General features: G+C 40.3%; 1 protein-coding gene across 2 annotated transcripts in view; it reads right to left on the reverse strand.

Moving 5' to 3' along the window:
* Positions 1-1,715: 1,715 nt before the first annotated feature.
* Positions 1,716-13,847, reverse strand: part of CPA6 (carboxypeptidase A6) — an 80,231-nt gene continuing 68,099 nt past the window's right edge. For both annotated transcript variants that reach the window (XM_072151741.1, XM_072151742.1), the window contains 4 exons: positions 11,441-11,528; positions 9,640-9,842; positions 8,206-8,290; positions 1,716-4,033 (listed from right to left, as the gene is read on the reverse strand). In XM_072151741.1, the coding sequence (XP_072007842.1) occupies positions 3,846-4,033; positions 8,206-8,290; positions 9,640-9,842; positions 11,441-11,528 (564 nt within the window). In that variant the 3' untranslated portion in view covers positions 1,716-3,845. The remainder of the gene's footprint in view (positions 4,034-8,205; positions 8,291-9,639; positions 9,843-11,440; positions 11,529-13,847) is intronic.

Consider the following 13,847-nt stretch of genomic DNA (forward strand, 5'->3'; position numbering starts at 1 on the left):
GCCCCCGTAGTGTATAGCCTCCTCTATTCGCATGAAGAAAGAAGAGGCGCTGTCGCGGATCTGAAGCCCGCACACTTGAAGATAGAAGAGGAGCCGCCCAGGGTGTCGGGATGGTGAGTCCTCAGTTTATTTTTTTTATATACCGGAGTATACACCGAGTGGGGAATTTTCAGCACAAAAATTGTGCTGAAAAACTTGGCTTATACTCGAGTATATATGGTATGTGTCTTCATGGAAAACACAAAATTGTCTGGGTGACCCCAAACTTTTGAGTGGTAGTGTATATACATTTAGACTAATACATACCGTTTATACACTTTTTATACACACATACAATGTATGCACATACTCACATACATTATTTAAACATAAAATATACAAGCACATAGTATATATACATCATAGTATATATATAAAGTATATATACATATACAGTTTATAAACTCACCATATATACACACATCTATATAGTATAAACACACACATACAGTATTATATGCACCATATTTACATACAATACCACATACAGACATACACACACATACACCCATACAGAATACACAGGGAGAATCTAAACACATATACACCCGCCATACATTTATACGCACATATGTACTCACTGTCAATGTACTCTCTTGTAGATTTAACACAATGTGGGTGAAATATGTATATAATGGTGCATCCTCCATTCTTCAGTGTAGCAGGACGGATGATGGGGCCCCCTGACACTGGGTCCCGTAGCGGCTGCTACTACTGCAGTTATGCCCCTGACGCTAACACTATACACATTTGCTATAGATCAGGTGCTATAGATCAGGATCCTGGCACAGGCTGTAGTAGAATTATACACCAGGTCAGACTTGTGTGTAAATCCTGTGTTTTAAGTCTCTTGTGAAATCTACAGTTAAAATATGTCAAAATGTGATGTGTTCCCAGTCTGGAGTATTACTCATAGTAACTTACACTACAGTATTAGATTATATTATTCACGGTTCAGTTACCATGGAAGCCCAGAAGAGAAAGAACATCTGTGAATTGTAATTGTCCTTTATTATTTTATCTGCTTCACATAATGATCCTCAGATATAGAACAATATTTGGGCCTCGTGCAGGAGCACAGTAACAAGGAGAAGTATCTAATCTTAGATCTTCCGGACCTGCTGAAATGTCCAAAGCCGCTGCCACAGGACTCCATCATTGTAACAATCCAGTTCATTCAACAAATAGTCATAGGAGAGGAATCTGAAGACGTTCTACTGACAGCGCAGGCACTCGCTGCTCTTCTGCATGAGCTGATAAGAGATATCAGTTTCTGAGAGGTCTCAAAGGTGAAGTTTATAGTAACAATATCAACCAGGTAGTAAGTAACAGTAGAGAAGATAAGTGTTTGATGCACTACTGTTTCTGCATGTTCTCCCACCTTGAGAGGTGTGTAATTTATATGGTAGTTACAATTGGACTGTGAGAGACAGAATTAAAAATAATGGAGAAAATCACCAATAATTAGCATTTTATTGCATGAAAAAGGTATTTGATACAGTAGTATAATAGAACTTTGCAATTATAGGTCAGATGTTTTCTGTAGTTTCACACACTACGGAACAGATTTTGGCCAACTCCTATGCAGATCTTTAAGGTTTCGGGGCTGTTCCAGGGCAATATTAAATTTAACCCCCCCCCCCCCCCCCAAAAAAAAAAAAAAGTAAAATGTTTGGATTCAGGTCTCTAGGCCACTTTAGGGTCTTCAAATGCTTCTTAGGAAGACAGTCCTTAGTGTGACCTGGCTGTATGTTTTGGGTCCTTGCCATGCCCTTCTTTAATTCCCTTTATGAGGGAAGGAGATTGTTTGCCACAACCTTAAGATACATGGCCCCATCCTTCCTTCAGGAAGGTGCTGTGGTCCTGTTCCCTTTGAAGAAAAGCACACTCTACCCCCATGCTTCACGGTTAGCCATCCTTTTGCCTTCTCCAGACATGGAGAGTGGAGATGATACCACAAAGTTCCACTTTCTGACCACATTGCCTTCTCCCATTGCCCCTCTGGATCATCCAGATGGTCATTGGTGAACTTAAAACAAGTCTGGCCATGTGCTGGTGTGAGCAGGGGGCCTTGTGTGCAGGATTTCAATCATGACAGTTTAGTGTGTTACTAAGGGTGATGTCAAACGTTCAGTTTTTCAGATGCAGTTTTTGATGCCCAAACCAGGAATGGAGTAAAAGTAGGAGGAGGAGCAGCACCTTTCAGTTATTGGTCTCACCCATTATCATCCACAACTGCTTTTGGTTTCAAAAACTGCATCTGAAAAACTGAACGTGTGCCATCACCCTAATGGATATCTTTGAGACTGTTGTCCCAGCTTGCTTGAAGTCATTAACCAGGTCCTACTGTGCAGTTCTGAGCCGATTCCTGACCTTTCAATTATTCTTACCCTACAAGGCTAGATCTTGCATGGCCCAAGGCTGAAGATTGTCAGTCATCAGGTGTTTCCTCCATTTTATAATAATTGCATTAACAGTTGATGCCATCTCACGCAGCTTCTTCCTTATTGTCCTGTCGACCATTCCTAACTTGTTCAGATCTACGGTTTCATCCCTGGTGTCATTCAGGAGCTCTTTGTGCAGATTGTACATTGGTGCACATTTACTTACCCGGTCCTGCCACGATCCCTGCTGTGCGTTGTCCAACGATCATGGACTCCGGCGCGATTCACTAAGATCTAAGATTTCCTGCTTTCCTGCTCATGTCCGCCAGAGTTCACCATCTTCTTCCTGATGTATGTAAGTGCATTGTCTTGTGACACAATTTAAATGTTAAATCCCGCGCTCAGTCTAAATCCATCGGATCGTCCGGCCCCCGATTTGTGTCACATGAAATGCTCCAAAATCTGATCATATGCGCCATAATACCCTTTTAAATGCAGAACAAATCGGTAATCGTCGGAGTATCCAAGGTTTGTGCGGTCCGCGGACCCTTAGTAAATGAGCGCCATTGTGTCCTATCTAGAGGGATCTGGTTATACACCATGAGGAACAAAGAAAATTGTACAAAGTGTCCTATGTACAAGCAGCATATTGTAGAGCAGGAGGAGCTGACTGATGTGTAGTTTTCTATTTAATATACTGCTGGCAGATTTAATTATATATTTAAGTTCCCTTTATCATGTTTTTTTGGCATTAACAAGGACCACATGGTGGCATCTTTCATCTATTAGGTCCCATCTACAGTACAAATACTCCAGTTTTCTGGTGTAGACAGATTGATACACCTCCCCAATGTATGTTTTACTACAGGAGACTCTATGGAGGAAAACACAGTCTGCTGATGACATGTATCGGCTAGACCCAGGCCAAAGGCACATTCTTCTGGCCTCTGACTAAAGAATGGCCCTAGAGACATATAGCCTATATGCTGAGTGCAGTGTGCACTTAGCCTTATGTATATATCACATTGGTCATTGGCTGTTGCTATTATGTATTTATCACATGTCCGTATTAATGCCAATAATATATACCAATGGCCACACAATTGACTGCCATAGATGTACAGCTCTTCACCAGAATATAGGAAATTCATGGAAAATTCAAAGTAAACTCACAGTTCATCCATTTACATCAGCAGTGGTTACCCTGACCCTTCATTAGGAGCTGAATGCAACATATGTAGATCAGAAATACTGACGATTGGGAATATAACGCACATATCATATTGTAAGAAGTTCTAATTTCAATGCATGAGGGCAACATTTGTTAATATTTTATATTTCATGAATAGCAACAACGTATAAACTATATTATAACATGGTGCTACAAAGACAAAAAAAAAAAAATCTCTCTACAACATCTCACTAGCGACATTTCCTCAGCAAGTGCATGGTGATATTTTTAACAGCTAGCGTCGTTTCTATACAAGTTGGCCGGATTAGACCATCAGGTAGAAGAAATCCATAATATCCAGTGTCACGGAGTTCAAATGCAAATGCATATGGGATGCCAATATCATAAGCCCAGTCCATGGAGCTGCCAGAACTCAGATCTGAAAGAAAAGATACATATTCATGAATTAGCAGACAAGTAATTGGTGGAAAGCTGTTATTGTTATTTGCTGAAAATGACAAGTAGGGAATGAGACACCTCCGCGTCTGTGTGAAGTCCTGGAAACTTATTCTAATTGTATCTGGTGTAATTATTGTAACATATCTAATTGTATCATTGATCTCGGAAAATCATTGTAGAAAATCTAATTGTATCTCATACAATCTGATTGTATACCATACAACAATTGTATGATCTCTGTTTGTATGAGAAACAATCAGAGAGATTTATCACACTCCGTGCTTCATGCGCCAATGTATGATAAAACCCTGCCCCTTTACAGCCGCTGAATACATCAAGAAGCTTTGGCCTCCTGATGTAACTGGCGGACGCAACGCGCTAGCGTAAACACAATTACAGCGGCTCACACGGTATTGGGATTATTTCATGGATTGTATGCCAGAAAACAATCAAGGGTTTATACAAGGTTGTATAAGCCCTGATAAATCTCCCCCATTGAATTGGAAGTTATTGTATTTCATTCAGTCATGGTAAGGGCCCACAAACGTGTGCCCGCACGGCTACGGCTGGGGCAGGCACATGTCGGGCGTGCTGGAGAGGAGAAGTGAATGCAGCTCGCCCCTCCCCTCTCCATAAAGAATAGTGGCGCACGGCTCTATCTAGTAGAGCATGCTCTATATTTTTTGTGCTCACCGTACCGAGCCCGGGCGCCGTAGACAACTATGGGGGACGCATGTGCGACCTTAAATTTGCGTCCGTATAAACGTCCCCCATACGTTCATGTGCATGGGCCCTAACAGTTCCAGTTGTAGATCATACAATCATTGGGGGGAGATTCATCAGAAGTGTCTGAGGCAAAACTGCTCAGCTTTCATTCTATAAACAGCTGTGGGAAAATGAAAACTTAGTTCTGATTTGTTGCCATGGGCAATTAGAACATTTCTGCTCCCAGACATTTCTGATAAATCGCCCCCACTGTTCCAGATCTAATTGTATCTCATGCAGTCATTGTATGATCACACATTCTGAATCATATCATCTGTGATTGTATCATCTGCATATTACACAATCATTGTATCATCTGTGCTCTCATAAGGTTTCAGTCTCACACAATCAATGTATTGGAACAAGTTGATTCCTTTGTTCCTCTTACATTCATACAGGGAGATTTTCCAAAAGTGTCTGAGAGCAGAACTTTTCTAGCAGCCCATGGTAACCAATCAGAGCTCAGCTTTGATTTAATAAACAGCTTTGGTAAAAAGAAAGGTAAGCTCTGATTGGTTACCATGGGCAACTAGAACAGTTCTGTTTTCGGATACTTCAGAAATATCTTCCCCATTGTTCCAGATGTAATTGTATCTCATGCAGTCATGGTATGAGCACACATTATGTATCATAAAATCATCTTTAAGTGAATGCCATACAATAATTGCAGACATACTTTGTATTGGAACAAACTAGATTTTATGCAATCATTTTATGATCACAGATTCTATATGATTTGTATTCTGCGGATTGTAGCTCATTAGAGCAGCTTTATCAGGGCTTGTACTGCTGTTTTCTGAAAAAAGTCACAATATTATCTCCCTTATGTCACCTTCATACCAAGTGGGCGAGGAAGGGCATGAAGGGGGCTGTGGCAATTAGCAGAGTGGGCTGCCCACGCCTGCACACTGCCTATAGCTTGCTCTTATAGGGCAATCCTATGCCAGGCAGGACCTGACAATCTGTGTATCATATGTAATTGCATCTAATACAAGTATGTCATTGTATCTACTTATACCTAGAAGTGTATCATCCGCTTGTAGGTCATAAAATCACTGTATCTCATGAAGTGGGTTTCATACAATGTACATATGTGACTGGACAAAGCCTGTAATTTCTCAGTAAATGCAATAAAGTACTTGATAATTAAGATGAGTTTTTGTCATATATAAAAATATTCTTTCTCTAATACAGATTTGAAGCTATGAAAATTTTCCATCCCTTCCATTGCTACCTCCGCTGTGGTTCTCATTATCTCAGAGCTCATGAGGTACTGCTTGCATAAGTAATAGCTTAGAAATGTGTGTCAGGTAGCTCATTATCATTCATGTATCACGGCTTAAAGGGTTTTTTTTCTGGTTTTGTGTAAATAAAGCGGATCTGTCATCTTATATGCTGGCCTAAATTTAAGCTACAAGTCCAGCGTTGCAGCAACCTAAAGAGCATGAAAAGTTGGCTCCTCGATGTGCTGTAATAATACATTGGACTTGTATACCTGCTGTATATACATAATTCCTTCCCAGAGTCCCCAGCAGAACATGCTTGACTTTAAAGGACACCTGTCATCAGGTCTGTGTCATTGTCCTGTTACTACTACCTGTTGGAGCAGCTCACAAGGATCCATCCCGACCTTAATCTAGTCAATTCATACATTAACCATTATAAAATCATCATTTCTTTATTATGTAAATTAGGCAGGTCACATGGTCAGAGGCAGTGATGTCACCACAATAATGACATTCAGAACTTGGGAAAGCTGGATCGCTGTACATATGCAGTACATAAACACATGACAGGAGCTGTCTGCACTGTTCCAGAAAGGACTACTCAATGAGCTGGATCACACATACACAGCAGTTCGGGGATGTTGCAGTGATTGATTACTTCTGCCTGTCAGTGATTACATCATTCTCCTGAGCAGTGTAAGAGGAGAGGCGCTGAGCCAGGCAAAGGAACGACAGAGACTCATTATCCCGAATTCTATAATTCTTTTTTCAGCAAAACCACTCAGCTTAGCGATTAAACTAGATATGTGCATGCATCAGTGTAGCTAAAGCATTCTCAAGGTATGTTCAATTCATAATGCATGAAATCAAATGGTAGACTTTCTTTAAGTTCTTGTACACCTGCAAAGGCGGTCTTTGATGGCAAATTCTCCTTAAGTAAGTTAGTTTTTTTTCCCCTGGCCCTCATGTAAGTATGGAGAGTAACAAGACAGTGTATATAAATCCATACACAGCATCCCATCACTTGCTGTCAGGAGAAGCAGAATAAAGTCTATGCTGCTAGCCAACAAATTGCAAAACGGTTTTTCAGCATTTTGGCTTATACAATGTATTGGGCAGAATGGAAAAATTAGAGGGATCTCTGCATTGGGGTCAGGACACCCCAAGGTCAGCTGCTCATGCAGAGTTACTCCATCAGGACCTGACTGACTGAGCGTAACGATGGCTTGGTCCACAGGCACAGGTCTTGTCCACGTCTGTCAGAGCCATGGTTTAAGACTGGCAGGCGATAGCATATGAGTAAGATTTTATATTGAAACACCTTTTGTACAGTCTGCCCGCACATCAATTTCTGCCATTTGTCACTTACACGTTTTTAGAGAATAAAGAAACAGAAGCTTTATCAGAACAAGTCGCTCCACAGCGGGATCTTGTGTACCTGAGGTTGTGTTCACACATGGCGATAACATTACGTTTTGAAACACAATACAACAGCTGAGAAGGGGAGATTTGCCCAATTTCATTGCTGTTAACATTTGCACTGTTAACGCGATGTTGACTCATGTGTTAACACCATGTTGACCTTTGTGTTTTGTTAACACATTTTGAATTGATTGTGTTAACAAATTGGAATGCCAACTGCAATGTAATTAGGCAAATCTCCTCTCCTCAGCTATTGTATTGCGTTTCAAAACGTGATGTAAACTCCAGATTTTGTACTCATCCTCCCCCAGTGCGTGTGTGCCCCTCTCCTTCCCCTCTCCCCTTGTTGTGTCCATCTTACAAAGTTTTGTACCTGTGATTTCGCCCCCCCTATCTCTTCTCACGTCGTTGGTCTATAATGCTTTTGTTGATTGACATGTTTTGATGGACATATACAGGAATGTTAGGGTAGCTTGCAGTGTAATGTATAGCATTAGTTAGCCTATATTTTGTTTTGCACTGTAATACTGTGTGTGCATCTTAATGCATTGTGTGCTATATCCCAGTCTGCACTGCAACCAAGCACACTGTATGTATGGTGTGTTTTCTGGTAGTAAAGTTTTTATTCAATCCAAAAAAATTGGGTTAGTAATATGTCTTTCAAGTATAAAAGTGGAGTGTTGCTGCTGTAAAAACTATATAGTGCAGGCAGACTAATGTTTTCTCATTCTATACTCACATAAAGTGGTGGCTGCAGGACCATGTCTGTAACGTATTCCATAAGCAGAATTTATAGCTTGGACGGCTTTATGTGCTGCTGACTCCTGTTCACCATAAAAGAAAAATCAGAAAGGAAATACTGTAAGTTTATATAATATATATGAAGCAAAGAATTCTTTCCAGCGCTCCAAAGGAGGGTTTAAATATTTTTTTATTCCATCATGATACAAATATACAAAGTGCACACACGTATGGCCTGCTCAGGGCAACGGGTTTTGACTATACAAAATCTTAATGGTGATATATATTTATATAGAGTGAAGAAAGTTCAAGTCCGCACAGTGAAAGAACTCCTAAGAAGGGGGGGTGCAATGCCTCCAAGGGTGGCTTGAGAAAGGTGTATTACACCGAAACGTCGCTACCTGTTCCAATAAAAATCACTCACGTTGGAGTGCTGCCTGCCTTTTTTGATTGCTATATATATATAAAAATGTATACATATATTTATAATAAAGTTTATTTAAAATATAATATATATTTATTATATATAATTTATTTATAATATAATATATTTGTAAATTTATAATACACCTTGCGTATTTGCTATTATAGCATTTATATGATTTATTATAGGATTTAGTGTAATGCAATTTTTAAATGATGAAAATAAACATTTACATGGATTTATCATAAGCAGCAAGGCATGTGACACAAAATAAAACTTATTCCAGGTTAGTTATGATGTTTTACACCAATTTGGCTTAAAAGGATCCTTTCAGCAGAAATTGACCTAATAAACCACTACCAGTATGTTGTCCAGCAGCTGAACACCTTCCAGATGTTTCTTTCATGACCTAGTGTGTTGGTCTCATCCAGAAAATGATCTTTGAAGTGAGATTGGTTATACAATTGGTTGTATAAAGTCAAGGGGGTGGGGATTATAACACTGAAGTCAAGCTCTCTTTTCCTCATAAAGCCCTTTTCACTGTAATTGATGGTCCTGCATCCAGAGACATCACTAACCAGATCTCCTGAAGTCCAATGCATGATGTCAATCACAGAGAAGGAGGCGTTGAGAGCTCCCCACCTTGATTTCAGTGTTATACTCTCTGCCTCCATGACTTTATACAACCTATTGACATCTCACTTCAAAGTTGATGCCATCACATTGGACCATGAAAGAAACAAAAACTAGAAGGTGTTACGCTGTTTGACAATAAACTGGTAGTGGTTTATTAGACCAATTGCTGATGACAGGTTCCCTTTCAATTATCCAACATCTGCAGAAGCACCCATCCAACACACCAAACACTCAAACAACTTTTCATGGTGAAGAAAACTGACACAAATGAAAAGTCAAAAAGTTACAGTTTTATGCAAAATTTGTAATTTTACACCAGGAAACAATTGCAAAGCTTTCAATAAATCCCCCCCTTCCACCAACATGACTTACCACACACTTGTAATTTGGAATGGCATCATACTGGTATGAATACGGGTACAGGATCATTTGAGCATAAGCATGGAACGATAAGTAAATTTTAATGAATTTTCGTCTTTTATGGATAAATTGAGCAACAGCCTTAACCTCTGGCTCCGATTCAGGATATGGTCCACAATAAGTACTGTCACATGGATTAAATGATGCACCTTCCTCTAAAGTATAAAAAGAAGGAACACTATGATGTATTATGGAGGGAAGATATTGATTGGTAGAAGCAGCCACAATGTAGCATTTGACCATAATATAAAGATAGATGAGAAGTGAATTCATCTGACAAACGTTTTATCACAGACGCTGGCGCACATCTGCAGGGCATCCTGAGCACTTGTGGTAACATAGAAAACATATTATTTGTTGCATTTAGCCGACAACCTGTTTTGGGGTTAAAGAAATCAGAGATTTCAGAGTAATAGTAAGGAGGGAAGGGGGAGAAGAAAAAGCCTGATAAGTAGAGAAAGAGGCTTTAATCTTTCTAGTTTTATCACCTTATATTTACACGTACATTCTGATTCTTTCAAACATGTATAAAGAAGTTAGTTAAAGGGATTGTCCCATCGTAGCAAGTTAGGCCTTTATTTACAGGATAAAGCATGACTTCCTGATCGGTGGGGATCTCAGTAATGGAACCCCCATGGATCATGAGACGAACGGAGCAGTCGGTCGCGCATGCATGGGCTGCCCCATTGCTACGATGGGACAACCCCCTTTACTATTTGTCTTATCAATTGCTACAGAAGTGACACCCTGATCTATTGATTAGCTTCCTGGTATTCTCTGCAATGAGAGGAAACCCATAAAGTGAAGGGCAGAAGGGCAATCCGTTTTGATGATTATTGTTAACCATAATCTGCCCCGATTTTAAAAACATAAATAAATAATTGGGGCAGATTTATCAAAAGTGTTGTACGGTATGACAGTACAGAGTTGGATACTGCACCAGATTTATCATAGTGTCTGATGCTGGATGTACAAGTGATACTGTGCACCTCCTATCAGTTGGCTTAGGTTATGCCAGAGAGCTGGCACTGTAGCATTATTTTTGGTGGGAAGCCACGCCCTCATTTGCTATACTAGTCGTAAAATCGCTTGAAATCATCATCGTATCATATCGGATGCTGTGGCCTTCTCTCCTCTTTTTGTCTTGGACTATGGGTCCTGCACACTTGGACTCTGGGCTGCGTGCATCAAACAAACAGCTTGGTTGCTGTCTTTTTTCTTTTTTTAAGAGCACTGTGATGTCACAGCTCTCGACACCAGAGGGAGGGCTCATAAGAAGAAGGATGCGTGTATAATTAACGATCGGAAGGGAACGAAAGGTGGCCAGTGACGTAGGGGTAGCACCGAAGGCTCATTTGAATGTGTAGGTAAATAGATTTTTTAGCTAAACTAAAGGTTGATGTTCCTAACCAAAGTATGTGCCAGCATCAGTATTGATATATTAAATAGTGAGCAGTGGTAGGTTTCATCATGCGAGCAGTGGTAGGTTTCCTTTAATCATTTATAGAGCACCATTAATTCCATGGGGCTGTCCAATCAGTAAGGAGTTCACATACATCACATAAAGACAACAAATGTAAATACAAAACTACAGAGATCTGGAACAAGAAGAAGGAGGACCCTGCTTGCGAGGGCTTACAACCTATATGGGAGGGAAGAAGGAGACGTGAGGCAAAGGAGCAGAGCAGTGCAATTATTTCGTGTTGCAAGCAATCCTACATATATTTAATAGAAAGGAATTTCATATACTTACCACAAAACTTCACTTTCCAATTCCTGTTAGCATCTACTCCATAGCAGTTAAATCTCATTTTAGATCTAGTTTTTCTCCAAAAACGATCCTAAATGCATGAGTAAAAAAAATATTTACATAAATTACAAAATAAATCCTATTTCAAGTTGTTGCTACTAATCAGAGGGATGAAGAGTCATCATTAGTTGGGTGGGTGTCTGGCTCTAGTGTGTAAAATCATTGTTAATCTGCTGCCGCCAACCTCTGTGCGCCTCATGAGCAGACGACCCTTCTACTGCTGATTGACAGGATGCTCTCTGTATTGTGAATAGAGAGAGAGAGAGCAGAGAGAAGCATGTGGGTGGAGAAAATAGCATACCGCTCAGCCTGCTCTATCGTGTTCTCAGGGATGTCTGAGAGCTTTTTACTCCCATTCACCATACATCGAAGGAGGGGACCAGCTCGAAGTCATTGACCCCCTACACTGGTGTGACCAGCACTTCATTCAATTCTCTGCGGTCTCCAGAATAGTGATCTTTGGCAGCCACATAGATGTGGATGGATCAAAAATATATATCATATATTTACACTGGCCCTATCAACCTCCGGCAAGTCTTTAATTTTCACCAGGGTAAGACAAACCATAACTCGGTCTTCAATGACCTTTTACTTATTCAATATTTAGCAGTAATAAAGACTTGGATAAAGACACATATGTAACAATACGCACACATGTAAACACAAACATAAAGGCATTTTCTGTCTAAATATCGTACACTATATAATTTATGGCTATAATTAAAGCAAGACACTCCGGACAGAAGACATGGTCTGTGATAATTCATTTCAGCAGAATTGACCTCGTTCATAGATTTAATGAGGCTTGATGGTAATAATTCCTGGGGGTTGGTAATTGGCCTGCTGACAAAATCAGTTAAAATTAATTAGTGATAATTGGCTGCATACATCCATATACAGAGTTTATACATAAATGAATTAAACTGTTTAATAGCTAAAAATAAACATATTATTTTCAGTGTTGACAAGGAGTTATTTCCTCTTGTCACCTTGGAACAAGGTCAGAGGAAGCGTCGGATTCATATTCGATGAAGCGGGTCATGAACATTCATGTTGTCAGGTGACGACACTTGTCTTTTACTACCGGCCATTTATAGCCTGACTACACAGAACTCATGGTTGGGTAATAGTTTTATGGCCACTTATATGCTCTACAGCCTTTGGTCTGTTTCCTGCAAAGTGACACAGTTTTACTTTAATCAGCAAATCTGTCGGGAAGGTATTTCTATTGGTAAAGGCCAATTCTACAGGTGTGGGGCAGGTATAGTATTTTACTCCATGTGAAGGGGGGGAGGGAGGGGTACTATTAATTTAGGGTACTGTCACACATACCGGTAATGCTAGTTACCGATACCTTGTGTTTCCGTAGAACGCATATGCGAATAAGCCACGGCCCACCCCCATACGCTAGCGCTGCATTTGTAAATGCGTTTGCCTGAAATGGCTTTATGGTATGTGAACAAGATTGGTGGGCACCACTGAGTTGGGTACAACTCCAGAGAATAGAGGAGCAAAGGTACACAAATACCAAAGATGCTCACCGAGCAGCAACGGCATTAGTTTTCCCCCATTTTATCATTGAGTCTTTCTAAAAAATCTATTTGTAATTGTGAGCCGTGAATTTTATTAAGAATGTTGACCATCATCACAAAACATAATAAGACCCTAACAGGATGACTCACAGAACTTACCTACCCTGCTAAAGTTTATTTACAGTCGTTGGGACCAATGAGTCACGTGACCCACTGGCAACAGGATCGGTAACTTTCTGTGAGGTACGGTGTCGCTGTGACCTCAGGCGGATGGTTAGGGTTGTTCTGGCATTACTGTATACAACTTGACCCCGCGAAATAACACATCCAGTAGCAGTGGTAGGAGGGGTGTGTACCAAGGACAACTGCCCATGCTTCCAACTACTGCTATGGGGGTGTTTATGACAGAAATGTCTGCACAACCCCCTCTATCCACCAGAATGTAGCAGAGAACAGAAGTACATGAAGGTCCTCTTCAGTATAAAATTTGGTAGGAGGTTTGGGTGGTCATGGGCTATTGCCCACACTGCCTATATTATCACCAAGTACTGCTAACATGGTATTGAAGGCTATAGGGGTTGTCAGAAGTCTTTGAAGTGAAGGGATTCTAACTACGATACCAACTACAATGCTCATTATTTAAAGGAAATTAACCATTAGGGGAAAAAAACTACAAATATTCACCTCTGCTAGAAGTGGTAGGTGGTAATAAGTCCCAGACGATCCAACTGATTTGGACTGAGTGCGGGATTTAACTTTCAAATTGTGTTGCAAAACAACGCAAGTACAAGCACCAGGAAGAAGAAGGTGAACTCCGG

This window comes from Engystomops pustulosus, chromosome 5 (assembly GCF_040894005.1).
Source record: "Engystomops pustulosus chromosome 5, aEngPut4.maternal, whole genome shotgun sequence".
Lineage (NCBI taxonomy): Eukaryota > Metazoa > Chordata > Amphibia > Anura > Leptodactylidae > Engystomops > Engystomops pustulosus.